This window comes from Marmota monax, unplaced genomic scaffold (assembly GCF_021218885.2).
Source record: "Marmota monax isolate L192 unplaced genomic scaffold, Marmota_monax_Labrador192_F-V1.1 WCK01_AAM20220418_F8-fsc00028, whole genome shotgun sequence".
In the NCBI taxonomy this organism is placed as follows: domain Eukaryota; kingdom Metazoa; phylum Chordata; class Mammalia; order Rodentia; family Sciuridae; genus Marmota; species Marmota monax.
The window spans coordinates 14,009,613-14,036,714 of record NW_026694779.1 but is presented as its reverse complement, the minus strand read 5'-3'; the positions used below and the strand labels follow the sequence as shown (position 1 = coordinate 14,036,714).

General features: G+C 49.2%; 1 protein-coding gene across 4 annotated transcripts in view; it reads right to left on the bottom strand.

The window, feature by feature from the left end:
• The window catches only part of Shq1 (SHQ1, H/ACA ribonucleoprotein assembly factor), a 68,653-nt gene that overhangs the window by 9,108 nt on the left and 32,443 nt on the right, over positions 1-27,102 (bottom strand). For all 4 annotated transcript variants that reach the window (XM_046425612.2, XM_046425611.2, XM_046425614.2 and 1 more), the window contains exon 10: positions 15,465-15,585. In XM_046425612.2, the coding sequence (XP_046281568.1) occupies positions 15,465-15,585 (121 nt within the window). The remainder of the gene's footprint in view (positions 1-15,464; positions 15,586-27,102) is intronic.

Here is a 27,102-nt window from a genome sequence, read left to right as displayed (position 1 = left end):
GGGTACTGATGACGAAGCTGACCGGGCACAGGCGCGATGCAACTCAACCTGAGGAAGTGCCCGGTGGCAGGGTGCAAGGTTCCCCTCTCAGCCTCGCTCACTCGACATTCTGTTGCTTTCTTAATGAAACACAAAACCCTCTTCTAATTCCTTAAGGCCGGGCGCCAAGTCTATTTCTTCAGTTCCCCAGTGTCTGGCCTGGTGCCTGGCTCACAGCAAGTGTCTCAAAACGATTACTGAGGGGTTCTGGGGTCAAGTTTTCAAAGAGCACCACAAAGGTAAAAGACCAGGAATAACCCACACCCAAAAGATCACGACCAGTGGACCGGGCACCCCAACCCACAGGGGACCCAAGCAGGGGCAGAGGCAAAGCCCTGCACGGGCTGGCACAGAGCAGAAGGATGTCTGAGGCAGGGACGTCAGGTCCTGGGCGAGTTTAAGCAGCATGTCCAGGCCCAGTGGTGAGGAGACGAGCTCCTAGACCAAGGAACGCCCCCAAACACAGCAACTGCTCCCCCGACTTCAGCCAGGCCTCGAGTGCTGGCTTCAACCTGGAGGGTACTTTTAAAAGCCCTCAACCACGGCAGGAGTTTGCTGCGTGAGACCAGGATGGGCGAATGGCTGGAAATACTGGACTGACCGGGACAGCTTAAAGCATAAGGCGCTGCCATGGGAGACGCAGGAGGCAGGAGCCCTCCAGTGACTTACGGCACAGACACTTCAACAGGGAAGCAGCTTGTTCTGCGAGGGTCCAGAACTAAAATGAATGCGAAGAAAGATTTTAGCCCAACGTCAAGGAAATCTTTTCAACAGTCTCTGCTGTTTCAGAGTCAAGGGGTCTCTCCCCCAACAGCGAGTTTCCAGGCCCAGGACAGGTGGTACCAGGGCTAAGCAATCACCAGGGCGAGTCTGCAGAAAGAAGTAACTCAGAAAACACAGTGTGCAGATGAGCAGGCTGGGCCGGGCCTCACAGTGCTGTGGCCAGCCACTCATACCACGTGACCATAGGCCAGGACGGAGCCAGCTGACGGTGGAGGTGGCTGCGGGAGTTGCCAGGGAGGGCTACAGAAGATGGACCGTGTGGGAAAGGCAATGGATCTACTTAGCAGGGGACAGGGCGCCAGGTCAGCAGGAGCGAGGGACAGAGCTTACAGGATGGAGAGGAGGATGCAGAGGGTCCAGGCGGTCAGGCTTCACCTCACGGACAAGAGAACCCCGGGAACTTCTCCACCAGTCCGTCATGATCCAACGGCATCTGGTCGATGGGCAGTGGTGTGGGAAACTAGGCAGGGGAGTGGGCAGCCTCGGGGGCGGAGCAGAGGAACAGCCCGAGGAAAAGGAGGGCAGGGGGACCCCAGGGGGTGTGTACATCTACAGGAGAGGCCATGGGGAAGAACTCAAAGGACTTGGCCATCGACCCCATGTGGTCTAACCACAGACAGAGGGCAAGACTCAAGGGACCCAATATGATACCTGTGTCACAACAGACCAACCCCCACACAGCACAGGTCCCAAGTGGTTTCCAAATTGCTGATTTATCCCAGACTCACATCAGATGCTTGAGGTGGTATCTTTCACATACAAAAAATTTATAATTGTGTTTCAATTTGCTGGATACCAGCCACCAGAAGTTTACTAAAGCAATGTTCAAAAAAACTCAACCTTCCCAGGACAAAGACGACGACACCCCAGGAAAATACTGATCCAGAGGGAGCTGGGCTGCCCATGCTGACCTCAGTCAGACAGACTGAAGGTGATACCCTCCTCAAGAAGAAACGAAACCTCTGTGAAAACTGACTGTATGCTAAAAATAAGACCAATCTCAATTCTAAAACAGTACAATTCTTTGACAGAAATAAGCTAGAAATCAGTAACAAACATAAGAGTATAAAATCCACCTACTGGGAAAGGAGAAAGAAACACAGTTATCACATCCATGCGCGAGGAAGCATCTGGAACGGAACAGGGAGGGCGAGTCAGCAGGCAGCCCAGAGACCCAACACACAGATCCAGAGGGGACGAGAGTCTTCAGGGAGGGAAGGCTCAAGGCCGACGGGGCAGGCTTCTCCGTGTCAGGGGAGAAAGGCCAACGGGCCCCTGGACACAGAGGGACTCCAGTGACACAGACAAAAGCAAAGGAGTGACAGAAGGCAAGCAGAAGGGAGGGTACAGAATACCGACAGGCAGCCAGCACCCTGTGCCTGCAGGTCAGAGGGCAGCGGACAGTACAGTAGAGGTGTGGATGACACGGTCACAGGCACTGTGGAGGACAGGCAGAGTAAGTACAGGCCACTGCTGGCAGACAGCTGGGACATTCAGAAGAAATGACACATTCTTAGAAAAGGAGAACCTATGGAAACTGACTGCAAGAGAAAGAAGGAAACAGTGTTTCTATAACAAGTAGAAAACGTCAACCAATCTTTAAAAATCTCCTACAAAGTACTTTTTTTTTTTTTTGATCCTGTCAAAAACTCAAGGAGTAAATAATTTTCATCTTACATAAACTACTTACAAATCCAGGAAAAGCAATGCTCCAAGATCACGGTATCAGGCTGGTATAGCCTCGATAACAATCCAGAAAAAGGAGGAGGACGCACTGCTCCAGGCCAGCCGTCCCCTCCCTCCAGCAAGGGGCACGCGCACCGCAAGCCCGGCCCAGAGTCACCATCTGTAGAGAGGGTGGTACGTCCCAGGAAAGCCAGGCCCCCACAGCTGGACCTTTATCCAGGCCGTTCATTACATTAACAGATGAAAGTGGAAAATGTCTAAAGATCATCTCAAAAATGATCATACACAACAAAATCCAATCGCCATTTGGGAACAAAACTCTGCAAACTAAAAATAACAAGAACCTTTTAAAATTTAACTTGATGAAGACTATCCTGTAATGCTTGTAGTAGTCATCCCACTCCATGACTAACTGTCCAAGTGTCTCCTGAAAGACCCAGGTGGGAGAAGCTGGAAGCGCCCTTCCTTGACCACTACTGCCCGCCAGAAAACGGCAGAGAAACCACAGGTAAGAATCAAAGTAGAGGGGCACGGCAGCGGGCACGGAATCCAGTGTGGAAGGGGAAGGCATCTCTAGGCACCTTAAATGGGCTCTCTGAAAGTCACTGTTTTTTTAAAAAAGAAGTTCCCGTTTACAGGAACAATCAAAATATGACAATAAATCTAACGAAACGTGTAAGCCTTTTATGGAAAAATCATAAAATTTTATTGAGAAATCTGAAGAAAACTTGAGTAGTCATAGTATTGGAAGGAGACTAAACATTTTAGTGTCCCCAAACTGATGAACAGATTCAAAGCGATTCTAACCAAGATGCTTCCCGTGGCACTCGACAGGCCGACTCTGAGGTACAAAGCCACAGGAATGAGGGCAGACGGGACTGGCACATGACAGACCAGCAAGGCGTGGGACCCACAGACACCGAGAAGCAGACCCCCCCACGTAAGCCTGGTGTGGGACAGTGTCCCAGGGAAGGCCAGACTGTTCAACACCTGAAGCGGGGACACCGTTATCCACATGGGGAAACAAGGAAACCAGACCCCGTATCTCCTAACATAGGAAAAATCCATTCCAGGTGGACTAAGAACTTACATGCTAATTGCAAGAGAACGAAAATTTTAGAAGATACTAGAGCAGAATATCTTTATGACTTCCAAAGCATACAGACGTTTAACAAGAAACAAAGCAGAGCCATAACAGAATACAGCGATAAATCCTACGACGCTAAAATTAAAAACTTCTGTTTAGAACACACTACAATAAGACTGAAAGATAAGGTTCAAACTGGGAGAAAATGTGTGCAACATATTTAACCAATAAAGGACAAATATCCAGAGTATTGGAAGAATCCTATAAATCAAGAAGAAAGACAGCTTTGCTGATAAATGGGGAATATGGTTCAGCTCACAGGAGAAATGCCAATGGCTCAAAAATACATGAAAAGATACTCAGCATCATTAACAATCAGGAAAATACAAATTAAAATAAGAGAAAGTATTTCATACCCCTTTGGATCATCGGATCTTGAAATATGACCATGTGTTAGCAGAAAAGCAGAATCAGGGAAGTTCTCCTGCACCGCTTGTGGGGAGCATGAGCTAAAATAAGTCGGTGCAACCACTTTAAAAAACCACTGGCTGTTACCAAGGGAGTCCACTTCACAATTCTCACCAAATCCCAGCAACTCCATTGACAGGTACAGGGCTCACCCCCAAAAGCTGTCTCAGTGCACCATGAACATGCGCAGAGATGCGCAGAGCAGCCCGCTGCCAGCTCTAGAGCAAACTGTGAACCAGCAGGAACAGGTCAGCTCTCAGAACAAGGAACACTGCAGGGCCCTCCTCACACAACAGGACAGCACACAGCAGGAAGATAAAGGAACCAAGGACAACTCTGTGCGTGATCGTGAACACATGTTTAAAAATTAAGGGCAAGAAGCAAGTTAATAGAACAGATACAATATGATTTCATTTGTACAATGTTCAAAAGCAAGTGAAACGGGAAGGTAAATCTGAGAGACAATAAGACAGTGGCTGAATAACAGGAAAAGCAGGGTACTGACTAGCACAATGCTCAGTTGCAGTTGGGGAGGGTACGAGGAGAAATGGTCTGGCAGGAGCCTCTGGGAAACATAATATTTTTTTTCTTAGGATCAATGATAGGAATGTGCATGTTCAGTTTAATATTCCGTAATTTGCACGAATGAACACACACACACACACACACATATGTAGGTATATTTTATTCTTGTTTATAAGAAAATAGGGACACTCTGTAAACATACAAAAATGGCCTACCAAAGGCAAACCTTGAACAGAAAACGAAGCCCAAAAGTTCTTTTAAATAATCAAGAGGCAAAGAAAATCAGTCGCTACTTAGAATCATGAACTGAAGTACAAATGGCCCCCAAAGAGCCCAAGCTCTGCAGACGGGAGCCAACACGCTGACGATTCTTTTTCCAAAATCAGTTTTCACCATTCGCTCAGCTATGCCAGCCACAAACCCAGGCAAGGCCCCCTCTTCATCCCCCTAAATTCAGTTTATTTCCTAAATCCTACCTCCCTAGCAGGCAACTCTCGTCCTGTACAAGGACACTATTACCAGCCTCGAAGCTGCCTCAAAACCCTTCCCACACGCCCCAGGGACCTCCCCCCAGCATGCACTCTAGGCCTTCCTGACTTTCTGGGCTCTTAGAGTAAAGGTAACAGCTCTGACGATGACTGAGAAGGTGGGGTCGAGCCTGCCTACACGGCCAGCCCCACCCTGACCCCTTCTCACACACAGGTGCCCTTCCTGTCTGGCTCCCTGGCCGTCTTTTGATTTCTTGAACACACACCCTTCCCTCCTGCCACGGGGCCCTGGCACACAGGAGCTCTGCTGCACCTTCCCAAAGCCCACCGCCCCTTTCTCCTTGACCTGGCCTGTGCTTGAGTCACTGGCACACCTGCTTCCCAGGGAGGCCTCCCAGGCAGACCCCACCTCCTGTCCACCAGGAGCCGGGTCAGCGGCACATGCTGCTGGAGATGCGCCTGTCGAGTCGCTGCACTTTCCACGGCTCTTACTTTTTGTCTGTGATTCTCAGACCAAGGTCTCCCTCCCCAAGAGGCTTGAGTTCCAGCAGGGAGGGTCAAGTCTGGCTTTTCCTTCCACTGGAGGCCTGGGACGTAGGCCCAGAACCGGGCACACTTAGTCCTCTGTGAATGATCGACTGATGGACAGTAGAGACTCGGGTGAAAGAGTCTCAGTTCAAAACCCACCAGCACCGCCGCTCAGGATGACCAGACCCCACGAGCCTCGAGGACACCCTCTAACCTGGCAGGCGCTCTGCCACCGTCCACCGGGCACGGCAGCACACTGACCCGCACTGTGATGGGAGGAGAAGGGCTGTGTTCAGGACTAGAGAGACACTTCCTCACGCACATCTGGAGCCAGCTGAGGGCATCCTGGTAACAGAGAAAGGCGCACCGAGGCCTTGCCACGGGGTCAGGGAGCAAAGCTGCTGGACCGTAAGCAGGGCAGCGCCACATTCAGAAGGAGAGCCCCCCGGGGACCACAGCCTGGCCTTCACCATCAGACCAGGCTGAACAGCACAGAGACCCTGCGCCGAGAGCCCATCGGATGGCACCAGCCTACACGGCTCCGAGCTCTCGGCACAGTGCCCACCATGGCGGGTGCTGGGTACACTTGGAATTTCCTCATAATCCAAATTCATTCACGAAAATAAGGCACAAAGAGCAGAGGTGTTCCCGTGGTTTGATTCAGGAATCTCCACCACCCACAGGCATCCACCTGTGGGAAACAGCTACCATGCCGTCCTTCAGTCCCCTCACACGTCACTCCGTCTGTCTCCCACTCGGGCACATCATCTGTAGGGGACGCGGGCGTGGGAAACTCCCTGGAGCCGAGGTGCAGCGCCCCTTCCTCTCCACGGGTTTCTGTCCCCTGACTCCAGACACAGCGGCAGCACTTGCCTGAGGCCCCAAGAGGGCCACTTCTGTCCCCTGACTCCTGGGGAGGCTGCTGGAAGCCCCGATGCCTGGTTGGCACTGCTCAGCACAGAGCAGGTAGCATCCGAGTGACCTCAATGTCCACCCAACCACACCCACATCCCCACACCCACTCTCATCACAGCGTCCAGCCCATTCTGACCTCCTCACACCCAGGTACATGAGCATCATGAGAAGGCTCTTTCCTGTCACCTGTCTGGATACTTGACATCTGTGTATGAAGTGCATGTCCCCATGACTGGCATGCCACGGGGCATGCACTGAAGGTCCTCCCAGACAGGTCTGCCCTGTGGAAAGAGGGGGTGAACTGCTTACTTCCACTGGACCTTCTTACTGAGCTGAAAAGAAGCTTCTCCAGGCTGTGGCATTTACTGAGCACCATCAGGAAGAGCCAGGCTTCGGGGTAGGTGCTGGGCACGAGGTGGAGGAACTCTGACCTCTAGGACACCCAGAGTCCTGATTTCTTTGGGCCCTTCTTCCTTGCATCAGTAATTAACAATGAAATCAGAAAACCATCCCTTATGGGTCAAACCTCTGTCATACCCTACCCTACCCGACTGTCCATTTCAAGTTCAATTCTTTTTTCTTTTCACAAAATGATAGCTTTTGTTCTTTAATGTTTTAAATTAACTTATAAGAATCCCCAAAGCAAAGATGAGAGCAGCCAGGCATGTGTGCCCAGCTGTGCACACTGGCACCGAGGCCACAGCTCGGCCTTCAGCAGCCACCCTTTCTTCCCCAGTCCACGGGAACTTCCATCAGAGAGCAGCAAAGGGACTGGGTCCCTGGCCACAGAGTCTCAGGCTCCAGCTGAGACTGTCTTCAACTTTAAGCAACTGTCAGAGATGCTGGGAGTCCTGGAAGCCAACCCTAATGTCCTAGGAGAGGCCACCCCACCCCTTGTCATATTTCTGGCTTTGAGAAAAACATAGATGCTTCTCTTTGGAGATGGATGGTTGGTCCATGAAGCAGTGGCCTTGAAGCTTCTCCTGATCAAGTATTTCATCACTAAAAAATGTAGGGTACCCACCTCCTAAAGAAGCATTTTGTCTTACATAAATCAGTGAAGCTTAATTTCATTCCTAAAAATAAACTTAGACAGAAGGTCTATAGCTGGTGTGGAGGGCACACCTGTAATCCCCGTGACTGGACAGACTGAGGCAGGAGGGTCACTAGTTCAAGGCTGGCTCAGCCACCGGTAAGACCCTGCCTCAAAATAAAAGAAAGGGTAGGAATGTAGCTGAGTGGCAGGGCACCCCAAAATGACTGTCACATGTGCCCCCTGTGGTTAAGTGCACCTCCTCAGAAAACGATGATAGAAAGTCTGGAAGATAAAAGTGGACCTCGACATCACAGGTCAGGATATTAAGAAAGTCTCCAGGCAAAGGAGGTAAAGCAAGCACAAAACAGAAAACACGTTGGTTCGTGAAAGAACTAACCTACCATTTTAACCTCAATAAAAGCACACAGCTCCTACGAAAAGACATGGAATACATAAGGGCTAATATTTTCTTTAAACCATCTAAAAGGTCACATTAAACAAAAACATTTCAACATGGACCAGAAATTTGCTGATATTAAAATTCAATCTGTCAAACTCTTCTAACACTCAAAATTTATATTTCTGAAATTATTTCTTGGAGAGCTGCTTAAATTGAAATCAATAAAATAATAATCAATGATAAAAATCATCTAAAATAAGGCTCCTATAAGTCACTAAGATCTGGAAACGCGCCTCACGGAGGTTCCTTTCCAACTCTGGTGGCCCACAATGTGCTCCAGAGCTCTATTTATTATTTTCCCAGCTTCTATTTATTCAAGAAAGTAGTCAGAGCAGGAAATGGGACAAGTCAAATGATCACAATCAATCTCGTCACCTTCACAACACACTGTGACTGTAATTAATCCTCTGTTTGTTTAGGGGACTTCACACCCTTACATCAGGGCAGCAGCTCCCTGCTGGCTTCAGTTGAGATAATGATGCTATAACAAGGATTGGGTTTCAATCATAATAGGCAGAAGAAAACCAAATTGTACTTGAGGTTGTCAAGTTTTTTAAGAAAAGCTTCCTTGTGACTCCATTGAAAGGCCTCTTGACAAAGCCCCCCCTACACAGGGCCCTTTCTAAGTGCGATAACCACATCCAGGCCACATTAATCAACGTAAGCCTCTTCTCCAAATAGACCTAGGACAAGCCCAGCAGCAGGAGGTTCTGGTTTATAAAATCTGACTGAGTCAATCACCGCCCACACCCCTTGATCCTGTGGGCCTCTTCCCCTGAACTTCGAGGTGCAGGAACCGAGGAGGAGGAGGAGGAGGAGGAGGAGGAGGAGGAGGAGGAGGAGGAGGCGGCGGCGGCGGCAGGGAAAGTACCCTTGCTCACTCTGCAACCATGGCTCCAGCCAGCCCAGACCCAGGGCCTGAGAAGCCAGAGCCGTGTACCAGCGGCTGGACAGGAGGCCCGGGGCAGACACAGAGGGGCCCGATCCCGCAGGACCCCAGGGGTGAGGGCCTGGCGCTCCACACCCACCCACTTGAAACCGGTGATCATTTTACAAGAACTCCCATGTAGATCCTCTCCCCAACCTCATCCATCTTAAAAAATTAACACAAAAATGTAAACGCTCTGATTATTTTTGTAAGTCATCTCTGCTTTATCAATAAACCAAAATCATAATGCCCACAGGATCCATATAATTAAGAATGAAAAATGAATTCTGTTTGTAAATTCCTAAAAAGTCTCAAATACGTCAGATCTATTTTTTCAAGGCCTGGATTCATGACCACGTGAATGTCTCCGGGTTAAACTCCCTGGCAACGGGACACCTGGAGTACTACGTTACCCCCCAAGGGTGTCTCAGCTGTTAGACACCAACACCACCAAGAAGCTGGCGTGACTGACGGGAGCTCTAGATCCTAACCAAACGTGGCCGACCAAGCTGGAAAAAGGACAGCAGGTCAAAACTAGGAGTCTAAATCAACCTTGGTTAATAATCACGTTTCAATACAAGCCCATTTTCCAAGGGAATCTGGGAGGGGGCATCTGGGAACTCTCTGTGCCCTCTCTGTAATTTTTCTGTAACTCTAAAGCTATTCTGAAAAAAAGTTTATCTGAAAAAGCCCAAGTAAAATAAAATTACAAATGAAAAAAATGAAACAAAGAAAAAACAACCATAAAAACCCCAATAAAACTTCAACATTCAGACATATAATTCTCTTGTTAGTTTTCTCAATGCACTGAGTTACAGGGAACATTCGCGTGTTTACCTAGGGTTATTTTAGTCTTAAGTCTGCAGGAACATTTGTAATCCTCTGATTTATTGGCACATTCCTTTTAAGAGAGGTCTAATGAAGAGCAACAGTCCCCAGCGGCACCGCTGAACCGCTGGTGATAAGGTAAGGAACCCCTGAGTAAATCCTTTCCACACGGAACCGAGCCGAGCAGAGGCAAGCGACTGGCGTGTGCTAATCTTGTCTTGTGGAGATAAAACCCACTTCCATCCAGGATGAATTTGTGGGTTTAATTAAAAGTAAACAGTAAAACTAAAGAGCAACTTGACATGCCAGAATAGGCACCTTACCAGGAATGATTTCAATTCAAGGGAGGTTTAACTTGCTTGAAATTGTGCACAATTGTTTCTTGAAATTTCTACATGCTGATAATTAGCTGCTAATGTAACACTTAATGCTTCACTATTTGTCAGAGGAGTAACTTGCTACTCAAAAGCAAAGCCACTCAGGTGGCTGAGGAGCACCCTGCATGCCTGAGCACAAGATCCTGCCAACTGCCTTGGGTACTGCAGGGAGGGTAGGTACCACCACTCCTCCCAGTGCTGACTCAGGTGACAGGAACTGCAGCAGTGTCCTCATGAGGTGACACTGTTCTCTGAGGAACAGTGCAACTTATCATTGTAAAAGTGGGTCTTGGGGCTGTAGGACTGCTTTAGGCGGTACCCTTGCACCCACTGTAAACCAGGCAGCTGGACAGGAGAAGGCACTGACCCACACGGGCCATTCACTGTCTCCCTCCCCTGGGACTGTAAACCAGGGGAGCTAGCTCATCTCTAATGAAAGTAAGACCACCTTGCGACTGTGAGTGGCTGCCCCTCTGCCATGCGTAGGGAGAAAGAATGGCAGAGACTGCAGAAGAGGGAGCATGAGACCTGTGCGGAGCAGGCCGCACTCCAGCAAGACATCAGCTCCTGAGGCCCTGCTGTGCTCCAGCACCTGGGCACCAAGGGAAGCGTCAGCCTTCCAATAAGGCCCGCTGGCACCAAGTCCAGAGGAGATTACTATGTGACCAGCTGACTCAAGAATTCTGCACCCTCGGCAGCACACAGACCGGAAAGACAGCGATTCTATATGAAGCCCCGAGGGCGCCTCTTCTGCTGTACAGGGATACTCTGAGGATGACACACGCCACAATACAGCCGTGTGACACACAGGGTTTCCACATCTTCCCACTTGCCAGGGCTATTCCCAGACCAGAACGCCGCCTCTCCTGCTATTTGTTCCTGTGGGCAACAGTACCCGGCCAGCAGGGTGTCTGCATGGTCTGCTGTGATTCGGACACCTGCCGGGTGCTCCAGTGTCTGCACTCCCCTGCAGCTGTGTCAGGACAGCCTGATATCCTGCTGAAGCCTGCAGTCCCCCACGATGGGTCTCCCATGCTCAGAGCATCCCCTACACCGACCTCGGCGCCTGCCACAGCAAGGCTCACAGGTGTGGAGAACACACACCACTCTGCTTGCACACCCAGCACCGTGCTGGACCTCTGCAGACACATCAGGAACCAGCAGGAGCCCAGAGAAAGAGGTATAAGCATCTGTGTGGTTCTGAGGGGCATCCGACCCCCAGAGCTCAGGCAGAGGAAGCAACCCAGGCGGCAGAGAGCAGTGCCAAGAGTTTCCTTTAAAACTGAGGAAATGTTTCCCTCTACAGACTTCACTCCAGTGCCTGAAGGGTCATGAAGTGAGACTTCATTTAGGGGGAAAGATGTCAAAAAGCCACGGAGAGGGGCTGAGGCTGGGGCTCAGCGGTGGCACACTTGCCTGGCATGTGTGAGGCACTGGGTTTGATTCTCAGCACTACATATCAATAAATATAATAAAAGTCTATCTAACTAAAAAAAAAAAAAGTGATGGAGAATTAAGTGCCTCAAGGGTATTAGGGTGAAGTACAAAGCGCACAGGAAAGAGACTCGCATTTCCTACACTTTTCCCCTCCCCCACAACGGCTGACCTCTAAAAGGTGCCTCACTGGATGGGGTGGGGGTCGAGTTGACAGGCAGAGCACCTGCCTGGATGCACACACCATGGGGTCAGTCCCCAGCACCACATAAATAATAACATGAAACTCGATTAGAGAGAAACAGTGATCTAACACTTTAGTGACAAGCTCAGATTTATACTGAAGAAAGCCAGCATTTTAGATTTCAGTGTTATGGAAAGAAAACCAAACTTTCCTATGTCGAAAGACAAAAATAAAAATATACCATGAATTATGACTATATTTTAATTCCTAAGCTACCTTAATGACCAATTTTCTTTAATGGGCATATGTTCCTTTTACAATAAATTTTAAAAAACATATGTCATGGCTGCACATTATAAGGGGAACTTACTTGAATACTATCATAATTAAAAAACAGGTCATGAAATGATATATGTGATATTCCTTTCAGTTGTTTAAGAATGCACTGGCAGATAACTGGAGGAAATGTCACAATACTAATACCGGTTGCATTAGATGAAATGACAAGTCACTTACTAAGGTCACATGGCTAAAGGGGAGTAGAGCTGAACGTATCCCATTTAACTTTCTCATCCCGGCTGACTTAGAGGGTATAAACTGCTAAACCCTCACGAGGTCAGAAGGATCACTGCTCCTCCCAGCTGCAGCCCCCACTCCCAGAGAGAAGCAGAGGAAGGCCAGGCACAGTGGCCACACAGGTAATCCTGCTGCTTAAGAGGCTCAGGCGAGAGGACTGCATGTCTGAGGTCAGCCTGGGCAGCTCAGCGAGACCCTGATGGAAAGTGAAAGAGAAGGCCTGCCTAGGCGACGTGGCTCAGGGGCCGAGCGGGGCCTGCCTAGCATGGCATCCCCAAACAAAAGAGGGAAGAAGAAATTTGATATTGAATGTGGTTGAAAATTTCAATAAAAATAAATGAGAGCTGGTTCACATTTTTGAAAGTGCTACACATTTAAAAAAAAAAAAAAAGCTCTTTGAATTGGCTCTAAAAGGTACTATTCAATTCAACTAAAATGTACTGTGCTCCCAAGGAACTATGAGGGGCAAAGACGGGTGCTCTCTTGCTTGGCCCTTAAAGCTCCAGAAGGAGAAAGAAACATGCACTTGATTCTGCAACCAGGGGCCGGCAGGAGCTGTGCCCGGTGGTCTCTCCACCCCGGGGAAGACAAGTGCGTCATGGATTCCTTTTTGCAGGACAAGACCTCTGCAGGGAGGGCTGCTTTCTTTGGCTTCTCTTCCATACCCCCTGAATGAACCCAACTGGCTGTGCAGGAGGTCTGTCTGGAAAATGTCCAGAACCAACCATGACAGCACGGCAGGCCTGCTCACAAGCCCTGACCTCAAGCAGGTCACCGCCTCAGCTGCCACCCAGGGAACACTGTAGGGAGCCACTCACAGGACGCTTCAGGAGGGCACTTAGCGATGGGTGGTAGGAAGCGCTCTTTTCCAGCAAAATAACTGGCAGAATCTGTAATTCAGAAGCATCAGGAGAGTTCATTCCCAGGCTCACACAGGATAGCCACCCAGACTGAAGCAGAACCCAGAGGACTGTCCTCCCACTCCACCACGCCCGCCCACCCCACGACAGAAGGCCCGCAACACCCGCATTCCAAAGAGTGTTTGCCAAAATAAAGGTCTGAAGGTAAAAACAGAATGCTGTGTTCTTTGTGCCAGTCAGGATTTCATACTTGTCTGGTATTCAAATAAAATTTTATACAGTTTTCATGATTATAATCAAAACCATCAAATATTTAGACGAAGGAAAATTCACAACTATTTTACACACAGAAAAATAGGACGCCAGGTTTCACGGGTGCACTACCTGAAGCAGCAGCAAACCAGGAGGCAGGAGGTGGGGGAGCAGAGACACACCCCCGCACCTCAGAGCCCAGCAGGCTCACAGCAAAGCGCAACCACCCGAGCTTCAGACTCAAGGATGAAATTAGAAAATTTAATAAAAATTAGATAAACAGAAATATTTTACTTCAAAGGAAGAAAAAACAGCTGGATCATCATTGAATTTGACATGCAAAGTAAAAACAACACAGTCTATTTAGAGACACGCTCTGTCCAAAGTGGTGAAGTGGAAGAAACACTTTTACAAAGTGGTGTGAAGAGCTCCTGCTGGTCTCCCCCTCTCTGCCTCTCCCCAATACATTATCCATTTTCAAAAAAAAAAAAAAAAAAATCACCGTTGATAGACTAAATATTAGAACCTAAGAATTTCATTCCCTGCGACTTAAAATCAAGAGAAAAAAGAAATTTAAGAGAAATAATTCTGACAATCCCCACACTGACCCGAGGTGCTGTCTTCTGCACTTTAATGAAATGTGACTGTCACTGTAGTTAAGAAGGAATGTCACAAATAGAGAAACGCACACTCTCTGAAATGGGATCCTGGTACAAACTTGGTACCAATTAGTTTGTAAAATACCTACCCTTAAAAAGAACTGCCCACCCCCCACAGATAGACTATTTCAATTTCATTTTATTATGAAAATGAGAGAAGCAACAGGAAATGGCAGCAGCAGGTGTCTGATGGGTTCCAAGAGCAGGAGGGTCCACAACAGGCCATCATGACCTCAGTGGTTGAAGATCTAACCTTCCCTCTGGTGAAACCTAGACTTCCCGCCCACCTGCTCAGGAGTGAGGAGTCCCTATCCAGCATTTTTCTCACAACAGACACAGTGCCAAGGTTTTCCATCTTTCACTCTGTGATATGATCATTTACCAACAGTCAAAGCGGACATTAAAAACCAAACCAGGCTCAGCAACAGCAAGGCGCTAAGCAACTCAGTGAGACCTGTCTCTAAATAAAATACAAAATAGGGCTGGGGATGTGGCTCGGTGGTCGAGTGCCTCTGGGTTCAATCCCTGGTACCAAAAAATCAAAACCATACTAAAGTATTCATTGACCAATCACAGTAATAATAAAAACTCACCACTATTTTTTGTATGTCATGACTAAAGTCGTGCCATCGATTTCTATGGCACACAGGAACCGTTCTAATCAAGAGCTCAGCTAACAGCCTCTTGGTGTGAAAAAGATACTTGGCCATGTCTGAGAATGCCCCACTAAGTGAATTTCACTGCATTTTAAATCTAATTTTATTTACTACGCTCCCTCAATTGAAGAAATGGTAAACACTTTTTGAAAAAGCTGCCTCCCAAGTGCTGGCACCGTCTGCGGGCTCAGACTCTTGGATGTATAGGCCATCAAGAGTCCTGCTCTTAGGCTCTGAGTGTTTTTTGTACTTTGAAATATGGACTCTGGAAACCATCGGGAGTCGGGTGGTCAGTTGGTGACGCGTTTCCCACTGGGATCAGATCTGATTGGTATGCATCCCCGCTGTCTACACACGCCAGTGAGTGGGCACAGCACACACGTGCTCACACCCACTGTTTACACCAGGGACGGAGGTCGGACGCTGTCGGGAGTCGTCCTGTTGGGCAGCCGGGAGCGCAGCACGAAGCCATGGCTCCAAGGCTCGTTTTAATCCCCACCTTCCAGGTCAGGCCAGGGCCAGCTTCTTCTGATTAAACTGACTCCTGGGCATCGGCACTCCCTCCCGTCCCAGCACACGCACCAAGGTCCCCGCTGATCAGCCACTTTTGAAGTGCTCGGCAGCTACCTGCGTCTCTCCCTCATTCCAACTTACTCTAAATGAGAGCATGTAAAAGTCCAGTGGACAGAACTCACTTGGCTTTCTGAATCCACACACAGTAGTCTGAGATGTAGAGGTCGTTCAGAATGTAAGCAGGGTCATTTTCCTGAAATATTTTGTGAATATCCAGTAGACACTTGAGAACTGCACTTTTACCTGAAGGCAATCGAAGAAAGAAAAAAAGAAGAAAATCAAATTATCCTAAAGAAAAAACACCTGATATTTTTAACTGAGAAATTCAGACACCAAGGAATAATATATCTAAAGCAGCTTAGAGTTTTAATCATTTCTTAAGAACACTTTTTTCTAAACAATATTTTTAATATTCCTTTAGTATATGAAAAAATACCAGTCACATTAGGTCCAAACCCTTTCTTTCCTTAAGGATTATGAACACTCTCTATTGTTACAGTTGATTAATCATAGCTATCATAAAATATCATAAAAATTCTACCGAAATAACTGTCAATTAAACAAAAGGAGAGTTTTCCAAACTAAATGGCTATTTAAGAGCATCATATTTATTTATTTATTTTTGGTATCAGGGATTGAACTAGGGGTGCTCAACCACTAAGGCACATCCTAGCCCTTTTAAAAACTTTTTTTAGATGCTTAGGGCCTCTCTAAACTGCTGAGGCTGGCTTTTTTCTTCTTTTTTAAAAAAAATTTATGACAGTAGAATGCATTACAATTCCATTACATATATAGAGCACAATTTTTCATATTTCTGGTTGTATACAAAGTATATTCACACCGATTCATGTCTTCATATCTGTACTTTGGATAATAATGACCATGACATTCTACTCATTAATAACCCCCTGCCCCCTCCCTTCCCCTCCCTCCCCTCTGCCCTATCTAGAGTCCGTCTATTCCTCCCATGCTCCCCCTCCCTACCCCACTATGAGTCAGCCTCCTTATATCAGAGAAGACACTGGGCATTTGGTTTTTTGGGATTGGCTCTGAGGCTGGCTTTGAACTGTGATCCTCCTGCCTCAACCTCTTGAGCCGCTGGGATTATAAGCGTTTGCTCTGGCCAGAGCATCATACTTTTTTTTTTTTTTTAAAGATGGACAGACTATATTTATTTACTTATTTTTATGTGGTGCTGAGGATGGAACCCAGGGTCTCACAAGTGTGAGGCAAGTGCTCTACCGCTGAGCTATAACCCCAGCCCCGCATCATACTTTTAACTAGATAGTATTTTTCAACCCAAGCTTTCAAAATAACAGAGAATTAAATTCAGCTTACAAACTTCTTTACTCTTATGGCAACATTTTTCATCAAGGAATTACCTAGAACTATTAAAAGTTTTCACCTTAAAAAATTGAAGAAAACTTAGATTGAAACTAAAACATCATAGCACTAGTTCAGAAATGATCTGACGAACATCACTTGAAAAGGAGCCACCAATTATTAAAGTCTTGTTCACCCTAATTACCTCCTCCTGGTTGTTAAATGAGCCTAATTTTAATCCAACCAACGGGTACAAAAGGAGCCTCTTACAACCCCACAGTTCCCTAGGTGTTCCAAACTCCATGGCGTCCCCTGAAACTTATTAACCACGGGGCAAATTACTACCCCTGGGGTAAGAGCCACTTCCTCTGTGTGCAGAACAGTGACTCCAGCTCACAGCGTCCCCAGGTCCCCCCGCTCTGAAGCGTGAACATGCCTGTGCGGATTTCAGGGAGCCCCTCGCCTTGTGTCCGCTGCATTTCCATCTGACTTTTAGATTTCACAAGAACCATGAGGGAGATGATGACCCGGCACTTTAGTACAATCCACACTAGCAAGCCAGCTTGAAAGAGCCGCCACTCTGCTGCAGAAGCGCAGACCAGGGCCAGAGGGAAGCCTGCAGCGGCCCAGGCCTGCCATCAAGCGCCATGAGAGGGATGGGGTCACAGGCCACCCAGCCACACCCTCCCAGGCGCTTCTCCACTGGCCCTGGCGATCCTTCTTGGATATGCCCTTCCCCCCACCTCCTGAGCCCCTGTCCCATTCAGACACACAGCGGCTCAGAGAGGATCCCAGCACAGCAGGCGCGGGCACACTGCTTTCCCTCTGGCCAGCTTCCTCCCTCTCTCCTTTTGGGAGGAGAGGTGCAGAGCAAAGCTTAGCTTCATGATAACCTCCTCCCTTGACCGTGTCCCTTGACTGCAACAGGAGGAGAAGCGACGCAGCTGGCAGAGCATGGGGAGAGGCCTCAGCTCCAGCGTGGGCACTGAGGACAGACCCTGCCTCAGAGTTTCATGGAGAGCAGTGTGGTGCTAACGTCACTCATTCATAGGACCCTCGGCCCAGCGAATTACAGACCTGCATTCAGCAGATTCACTCCTGCTAAGAGCCTCACAAGTTCAACTCTCCCCCCTAAGAGTGAAGTACTAACAGTGAAAAGAAACGTTAAGATAAAGGGAAATATCAAATAACAAAAAACAAGAAATAAATAGATGCGGTAGCGCATGCCTGTAATCCCAGCAACTCGGGAGGCTGAGGCAGGAGGATCCCAAGTTAAGGCTAGACTCAGCAACTTAGCAAGGCCCTGTCTCAAAATAAAAACAGGCTGGGGATGGGGCCTAGTGGTAGAGCACCTCTGGGTTCAATCCCCAGCACAGCAAAAAAAAGAAAGAAAATATTTTTTAAAGTAAAAACATTGCATTGTATGTGCATGTTCTGATCCCTATTTCTTCAAAAATGAAAAACAGACATTAGAAATCCTAAACGTGCACGTGCCCAGACAATAGGGATCAACAGCACCTGCCTCAAAGGTCACTGAGCAAGCTCGAGAGCCGGGCACCGCCCCTCCCTCCTGCAAGGGGAGGGCAGCCGGCCATCCTTCAACGTTCCCCCTTATTTGCGCAATCATCCTCAAGAAAGAGTTTGGCAAAACTCAGGACGTGCTCCACTATGAAGCCGACCCTGAAACACTGACTGAGTAATCGTTACAAACTTTGATCCGCATTTAAAATCACTTCGTTTATGTATCTACGTATGTATTTCCGAAAGGGTTTGGTCCAGAACTCCTGGGCTCATGCACCCTTCCTGCCTCTGCCTCCTGAGCAGCTGGTGAACCGTGCTCTCAGCATCTTGGTGACAGACACAGTAAGAGATAACCAGGGGACTGGCAGCTGACAACCTGGAGCAAGACTCTGAACCACCCGCCCTGCACCTGCCTTGCTCTGTGGTCTGACTCCATCTCCACAGGGGCCTGCCGCGTCACAGCCAGGGTGCCCCAAGGTTGTGGGGGTGGGGAGAGGAGGGTGGGGTTCTGTCCTCTGCACTGACTGCCCCAGCAGGTCCCCAGGCCTTCTCCACTCATCCAGCAGCTATTGGCCAAGGAAGAGCTGGCCCTCTTCTGGGCTGTCCCCTGACCAGTGCCAGAAGCCTTGGAGGACCCCCCAGTCCCTGGATCCCAACGGGCTTTATCTAGTGACGAGCTTGTCACACGTCCTGGGAGCACAAGAAACTGCTAAGGCCCAAATCTAAGACAGTTATTTCTGCTCAAAGGCACTGCAGGAAAGTGACATTTTCAGGTAGGTCACTACCTGGTCCAAGGCAGCAAAAAAGGAGGCACCTATGGAGACAGCATGGCAGGTCTTCTCACTGCAGGCCTCCAGCCCCCAGGAGTGGCACAGGAGTGGCTCCCTCAGACTCCCTTAGGAGGGCACTTACACTAGCACCCTGGTGTTAGTGGCACAGACGGCTGACTTCAGGAAAGGATCGTAACAATAACACGTGGAAACGTAATGACCACACATTAGGAGACACTGCGTCCCTAAAAGCCGGGGGCGGTTCACAGGGGTGCACACGGCCTCTGGCTCTGCTGTCACAGGAAGGTGAGGTCAACGCAGCGCGCTTCCCTGCCTGGGCAGACGCGGCACCGCAGGCAGGGTCACACGCCTCAACATGAATACGAGTCGCAGCTGCAGTCAACGGCCATCCTTTGGCTACCCAAAGTCCTCTCAGCAGACCGGGCTTGGCAGTCACCGCCCGACAGACCGGCTCCTGGTTGGAGGCACTTAAGAAATGGCTCCCATCCCCACAAGATGATCAGGGCACTGGATGTTTCAGCTGGCTGAAAGCCAGCTCAGGAGGAGGCGTGCCCGCCACCAGCTCCACATCTCTCTGCAATGCTGGCACCCACGGCAGCCGGCACCGGGCCCTGGGACCGCGTTCCGCCCTGGCAGCTTGGAACTGCTCAAGAGGAGAGGCCGAGGAGGCCGAGGGAAGGGAGGTGGTTATTCTAAAGACCTGAAGGAAAACAGCGTGGTCCTTACTTATAAAATCACCTCAGAATGAAGGCCGATCTCACCATCATCTTCACATCCGTAACTTAGACACCTTGCTGGACTCCTGGGCTCTGATGAGAACTTATGACCAAAACGGTTTCTAAGGACTATTTAACATTAATTTTCATATACCATTCGACTGTAAAAGGGATAAGCTAGAAACATTGTGTCAAATTAATTAAAATTAAGAGAATCAAAGCAGGTAGCCCACTGTAGCATCAGGCTGCATTAGGTCAGAGAATAAAATCAAGTCCCCAATGAGTAACACAGATATACATGTTAAAGTCAGCATTAAAAAAAAAAAAAGCTTCTCAGGGCTGGGGGTGTGGCCCAGTACCCAAAAAAGGAAAGGGGGAAAAAAAAGCTTCTCCATCTGTGTAATTTTAAAATTCTCAAATTTCTCGGATGCTGTTCAAGTTTTTACATTTCTGAGTTGTAAGAAGAAACACATACTTCAAGCAATGAGTTACTATTTTAAGGACTAGTTTAGTCTTATAGCAACTGAAAAAGTACTCCTGTGTTATTAAGATCATATTTATTATTCCTATATTCACAGATAAAATTAACATGAAGCAAACAGCCTGTGTAGATGCTCCCTTTGCTTAGAATCAACAACCTCAACCAATCCCAAGCTACCACCCAGGTCTCAATTGGCCACTACTTCTGGGAACAGAGTTCCAATTCTCCCCAGGCTGGCGTGGGGTCCCTGTGACAGCAGGCAGTGGCGACCCAGTGTCCTGCAGAGAGCACTTCACGTCCGTTACGTCATCAGGCCTGGGAGGACGATGAGTATGGAGACTTTGAAGGAGCTGGCCCAGATCACAGCCAGGACTGGAAACCAGGGACGCGTGACCTGCAGCCGCTGTGCAATACACACAGGGTCAGCGTCCACCACCTTCTGAGCTGAAGGGACATGACAGTCCATCCTTCCTCCCTGGTCCAGAACATTGTCCTGTAATTGTGTGATCTTGTTCAATAAAGTGTGGGTTAATCTACCCCAGAGGACATGCCTCACTCCGAATGTACTTGGCCAAACTGCTCGGATAACAGGCACTGGTCATGTCACTTGTGCTCTGAGGACTTGCTATCGGTTACTGCATTGTGACACAGGCAGAGCAGAAGTTCCATGACTCCTTCCCTTATGATATTTACCCCCGAAAGAATGTGGCTGTCCGACTTTCTCACATCTCTGCATCATGAAAGTTCAAATAAGAAATGTAATCCTCGGGAGGCTGAAACAGGAGGATGACGAGTTCAAAGCAGCCTCTACAAAAGTGAGGCCCTAAGCAACTCAGCGAGACCCTGTCTCTAAATAAAATTTAAAAATGGGCTGGGATGTGGCTCAGTGGTCAAGTGTCTGAGTTCAATCCCTGGTACCCACCCCACCCCCACCAAAAAAGGAAACGGAACCCAAGGCTGCTCTTTGCCTTTTCTGCAGTAGCAGTCCCTGTAGGATCCGCTGGTCTGGAAGGACAGCCCTGACACCAACTCCAGCCTCCTCCCGGGCCACCTGTCAAAGCAGTGCTTGTGCCAGGCGTAGTGGCCCACGCCTGTGATCTCAGCTTCTCAGGGGCTGAAGCAGGAGGACTGCGGGTTCAAAGGTAACCTGAGCAACTTAGCGAGGCTAAGTGAGACCCTGTCTCCAGATAAAACATAAAATAGAATGGGGATGGGGCTCAGCAGTTAAGTGCCCCTTGGTTCAATCCTCAGCACCAAAAAAAGAAAAAGAAAAGAAAATTACCTAATGGCAGCATGTCTAATTTCAGCTTCCTTAGACTGTTGGCAGGGAGGCATCCAAGGTCAAGGCAGAACACGCAAAAAAATCCCCATTTACACAGTACGTAAAAAGGTAGGAAGGCTCAGAAGTTGACAATCTAAGCCTGTCTTTAAAATCCAGCTGTGCAGCCGGAGCCTGCAGGCGCCTGTCTGGACTTAGCTGAGTCTGTTCCCACGGGGCAAAAGGAGAGGCTGTTCTTCAGAACTCACTGGGACTTAGAATGAGACAGTGAGCACGCGGGTGTTCACACATGTGGCAAGGGGAACGAGGACAGAGGTCTCGTGGGACCCAGGATCCTGGCACTCCCGTCCTGCCTCCAGCCTGCTACCTGTTAGGCATCTGTCCACCGTGTCTTCCTCCTCCAGGCCACACTGCCTGTCCTCGGCTACCTCAGGTCCCGACAGGAGTGTCTGCTCCCTTCAACGTGCCACCAGCCTCACCTCCATGCTAAGTGCCGCTGCCAGATGGACTGGGCTCCATGGGTCCGTCAACAGGTGACACACGCTGGTGGACCTCCCCTAAGGCCCCATCTCCTTGGCGAGCGCCTGGGGGCACAGGGCCATCTTTCCCACCTCTCTTCTCTAGCCAGGCCCCCAGACAGATGGGCAGAGGTGCTGCGCCCTGGACACAGAACCAGTTACCCCTCTCTACCTAGTGCCTCCTGTGGCAGTACCACTCCCTCACTTTCCCAAACACTGGAAAGGTGCCAGGTGCTGCTGGCACCTCACCCAGCAGCCTGTGCCGTGGGCTCCCTCTTGGCACCCCCTGCACACACAGCTCCTCCTGGGCAGGAGTGGTCCTAGAGCTCCACGGCCCACCCTCTCCACCCTCCTGGGCTTTCCTGCAGGAGCTACCTGAGACGCGGGAAGGTACCCCGTGGTCCCCTGACCTCATCCCGGGTCCTGCACAGGGCGGAGACGTGGGCGCGCGCTGGGCCCGGAGGAGCAGAGGCTCCAGAGCAGACACAGAGCAGGGTGGTCCCACCGACACAGGCTCAGTTGGGCTAGGGCTCTTATCGGCCGTTTACAGCCTCTCCTTTATCAGACGCCCACACCAAGGACCACTACTTCTGCTTCTTTAGCCACCCCCCCACCCCCAAGGGGGAAAAGAAAAATCAAACTGAACTGGCACCACAGGTCCAGCTGGGCCGCACCCCCAGTTCAGCTGGGCTCCTCACTCCTGTGCTCAGGCGGCCAGTAGGCTCCTGAGCATGCACCTCCTAATTGTGAGCAGCAGGGCCAGCCATGGCTCACGATGGGGTGGACAGCGGAAACTGCTGCACTGACCTGCGCATCCACTTGAGACGAGGCTGGAAGGGGAGGACTTTAGCTCTGAAGGCCAGGTAGTACTTGTTGGAACCCTGCTGTTAAACCACAAAGCAGCCACAGACAGTACGCACGTGAACGAGCATGACTGTGTCCCAATAAAACTTTATTCATGGGCGCTAATGTACAAACCACACATAACTTCATGGGTTACAAAACACTCTTTTCCTTTTAACCACTGAATTCTTAGTCCAAGGGCCAGAGGTGGATTTGGACTAGTGGGGGCAAGTACAGTGCTTTCTTAAGGGACTGTCTGCTTTGTGTCTTACAATAGTGTTTTGTATCTTATCTTTCGTCCTTTCATTCCTGTTCCACAACAGACTCCATGAGCCGAGACCAAGACATGCACACCCTTATGAACTCTTCACTGATTCTATTATAATGCCTCGCAGAGAACAGACCCATTCATGTCTGCTGAATAAATACATGTCTGCTACTTGCCACATTTTCAGTATTAATTTCTTAAAGAAACTCCAAATTGTATATTAATTCGTACATGTTCTCCACATAACACATAAAATATTACTCAGGTCCCAATATTAATATACAACAGAACTTTGATCCACTAATGTTGAATAAAAGATTTCTTTCTTTATTCCCCCAAATTTGTCTTAAACATATAGAATTTCATGCCTTTATCTTTTCACTTAAACAAAGTAGGCAGAAAATTATTTCCTAAAAAGAAAGATCTCAAAACTGACTTTAACCTAGGAGCAATGAAGCATGCCTGTGAAGCATGCCTGTCGTCCCAGCAACTCAGAAGGCTGAGGCAGGAGGATCACAAATTAAAGGCAGCCTCTGCAATTTATCGAGACCCTGTTTCAAAATAAAAAAAAATTAAAAGGGCTGGGGATATAGCTCAGTAGTAAAGTACCCCTGGGTTGAATCACCATTACAAAAGATCAAATTAAAACAAACAAACAAACAAAAAAACACCTGACTTAAAAAACTAACCTCCTAAAATTCCTGCACTGCTCAGCTCACAAACTGCAGAAATAAAACCTACCCTAAATAGTACAGAAGCAGAATGCAAACTTTATAAAAGCATAAGGAATCAGCTTATTTTGTGCCATCACCACCCCTGTAGGTATTACTATTTAACTCAAATTTTCAAAGAATACTAACATTAAAAATATTCTAAGAAATTTTTTTTGTATTTGAATAACCATAAGCTGTTAATCATTTGTGGCAATTAAAAGGTAATTTATTATATATAAACCATGCAGAAAATGCTGCAGCCTATAGTGCATTCGTGCAACAAAAAGAGACTTATATGTATATAAATATAGCCCCAAACCTGCCAGGAGAGCAACCTGGGCGTCTGTGGCTGACGACGTCCCCAGCTGGCAGGCCTCCTGGGGGTCTGTGGGTGACTAGGACCTGGCTCTCCCCTCTCGCTCACAGGCAACACCCTCCTGTGCCTGGACAAGGGCAAACCCACCCGCACTGAGGGTATGTGGCTTCTAAGGGGGGAAAATGTGCCACTGCAGACATTCAGAACACAGGCCGGCACCCTAAGGAAGGGACAAGACTGAAAGGAACCTGCTCTGCCGAGGACAGAACCCCGAGACCCGGTGGCCGGTGGCAGTCCCCGTCCCATCACCTGCAGCAGCTGTCCTTCCCGGGGCTGTCTGCGTGTGACGGTCGGCTACACTGGGAGAAGCCCTGCTTCACTGTTGGACTTAATCTCACCCATTTTGAATTTACTGAAATGCCACGACTGTTCCACCTTAGAAAAGTAACTGCTCTAGGGGATTCATTAGGAAATAAAAAGCTCAAACCAACTTAGAACAGGAGGAAGGAACAGGAACAAGGACCGTCACCTGCCGGGGAGCTGGGAGTTCAGTGATAACATTAAAGCAGCAGACATAATTCTAAACGACCAGGGACTACCAACGAGTGTAGAGGATGCAGGGCAAAAAGCTCAGATCGGAAGGCATACGGCTTTCCATCATCTGGTTCCAAAAGATAAATTTTGTTGAAAAAAACCGCACTGCTCTGGGCTTCCTCACGCTCTTTATGACAATGACCACACTGCCCTGCATCTTCCGTGACCCAGCACCATGCTTCCCCAACCCCAATTCCAATCCCTTACCCTGCAAAGCACTCCCTGCCCCCCAGGGAAACCCACCTCCCCCTCTGTGAGCCACTTAGTCATCCTTTCTTTACAACACCCCCCTGGTCTGCGAGGTATTTGGCTAGTGACTGCCATCTCAAGTGTCCCTGCTAGTGCTCAGGTTCCGCGTGTCCAATACCATCCACCTGGTCAATTCCTTGCTACTGCTCTAACTTCCTGGGCGCCCTGCACAGAATGGCTGCTGAGTACGTGATCATCCCACACACCGTGGGGTGAGCCAATTAACAGATGAGCTCGTCAGCCAGGCAACACGCACTCTAGAGGAAGTCAGATAAAGCACAGGGTCCCCTCTGTAGGTGGCTACATGTCTCAAATGCTTTAAGCCCATCAGGTTCCCTGGCTTACCCTTTCACTCCCCATATTTCTCCTCTGAGTTTCTTACTACAAGTAAAAAAAGAAATTATTCTTTAAACCTGCAGCATGATTCTGTGCCCCCCCCCATTAGAATTACTGCTGGTCCAGGACCCAGTTCAGTACGGCAAGCCAGCGGGGGCCTGCTGGGTGAACCGAGGACAGTGCCACAGGTGCGTCTAAAGAGGAAAAGTTGAAAGGCGTAACAATTCCTCAGAACGTCCCAAGCCAGGAATGCATGAAAATTAAATAAAGATGAATATCAATATTGGACAATCTTAGACTTCTGCCTTGCTAGTCTAGTTGTATGTTATCCCCTCTACAGTTCCATTTTCTTGAGTGTTTGCTAAGCTGACTGGAATAAATAGAGTGTAAACATTAAACAGAAGTCCCCGTCAAGGCCTCAGCAGCATCTGGAGCTCCTGCAAGGAACTTACCAGACCTCAATTTCCTGCACATCCGTTTTTCGTAAAGAAGATCAATAGCTAGCCCTGTGCTTGGTACCCTGACCCTTCCTTTCTTTCACACTGGTCAAGTTCTAGCTATGGAAGGGTTAGGAAGCAGTCATTGCTGAGAAGCTGGCTATTACTGAGCTCGGGGATCGGCTGACCGGAGGGCTACTGGCTGTCTGAAGTCAAGCCAGACGCCTAGGGTGGCTTCCCTACCTGGGGCTGCTAGTGGCCAGACTCCAAGTGTCTGCGGAAGTCAGGTTCCCACCAGCCTGGACAACAGAGAGGACAGACAGAAAACTACAGCTTCCTAACAAGCCGGTACAGTGAGCAGTGCCAGCCTGGGGCAGGCTTCTTTCTGTGTGCCACCACTGGGTCCAGCTCCTCGCTGCCTCCTCATCACGTTTCCCGTGCACCGTGACCCTGAGGGGCAGGGAGAAAAGAGTGTCCGGGAAGCCACGTCAGTAGCCCAGGGCCACTGTCTGTGCTCTAGATGGTGCAGCCTGGGTTTGACCCAGCTCCAACCCAAGTCTGGGCCGCATCTCCATGGAAATTGTTATAAATGAAACTACATCGAGTCTGAGGTTGGCCTCCGCAGTTCCTGGTACAGCAGCAAAGAGCAGCCAGGGTGGCTCCGGGAGGGGCTGCTCTGGGAGCCAGGGGTCCTTCTGGGACAGGAGCAGCAATGGGGCCACCTCCTCCCTGTGGCTTCCCAGCAGCCGGACCCAGGCGGTGGAAGCCAGGGGGGCTTTTTAAGTAAGTTCAAAGTGAGCATTGTAAGTACTGAAGTTAGACTCCTCTTGCAACTAGAAGGGATGAGAAGACTTGTTTGCTATCTAAAGCGACAGAAAAAAGTTACTGGGTATATATTATAGGAGACCCGGCGTCACAACTCTTCCACCCACGGGGGCAGGACGACAAACGGCCTCCAAGGGGAAAGGGAGGAAGACCGAGCCTGAAGAGCTTCCCCCCTCATCACCCTCGGCCTCCTCACAGAAGCAGGTGAGTACCGCTTCGTAAACCCGGGGCAGCCACACGTCCAGGAAGGGTCTTCGCAGAGTGAAGTCGGCGTGATCTGCCGTGAGCCAGAGGAAGCCGATTCTGGGCCGTGAGGCACACACGAGCACTCAGTGACCTGCACACGTGACCTGTGGCCAAGCGTGAAGCTGAGGCTCATCCCTCTGAGAGACTTCTGAAGTGCACCAGAGAGCTCTTCCCATCCCTTCTCCTGTTATTCCCAGGTGACTAACGCAGCTCAAGGTGCCTCCCGAGGGACTCCACCTCTCCCTCCCCAGACGCATGGAGCGAGGAGGAGGAGGTCGTGAAGGCTGCTAGGAGACAGGGACAG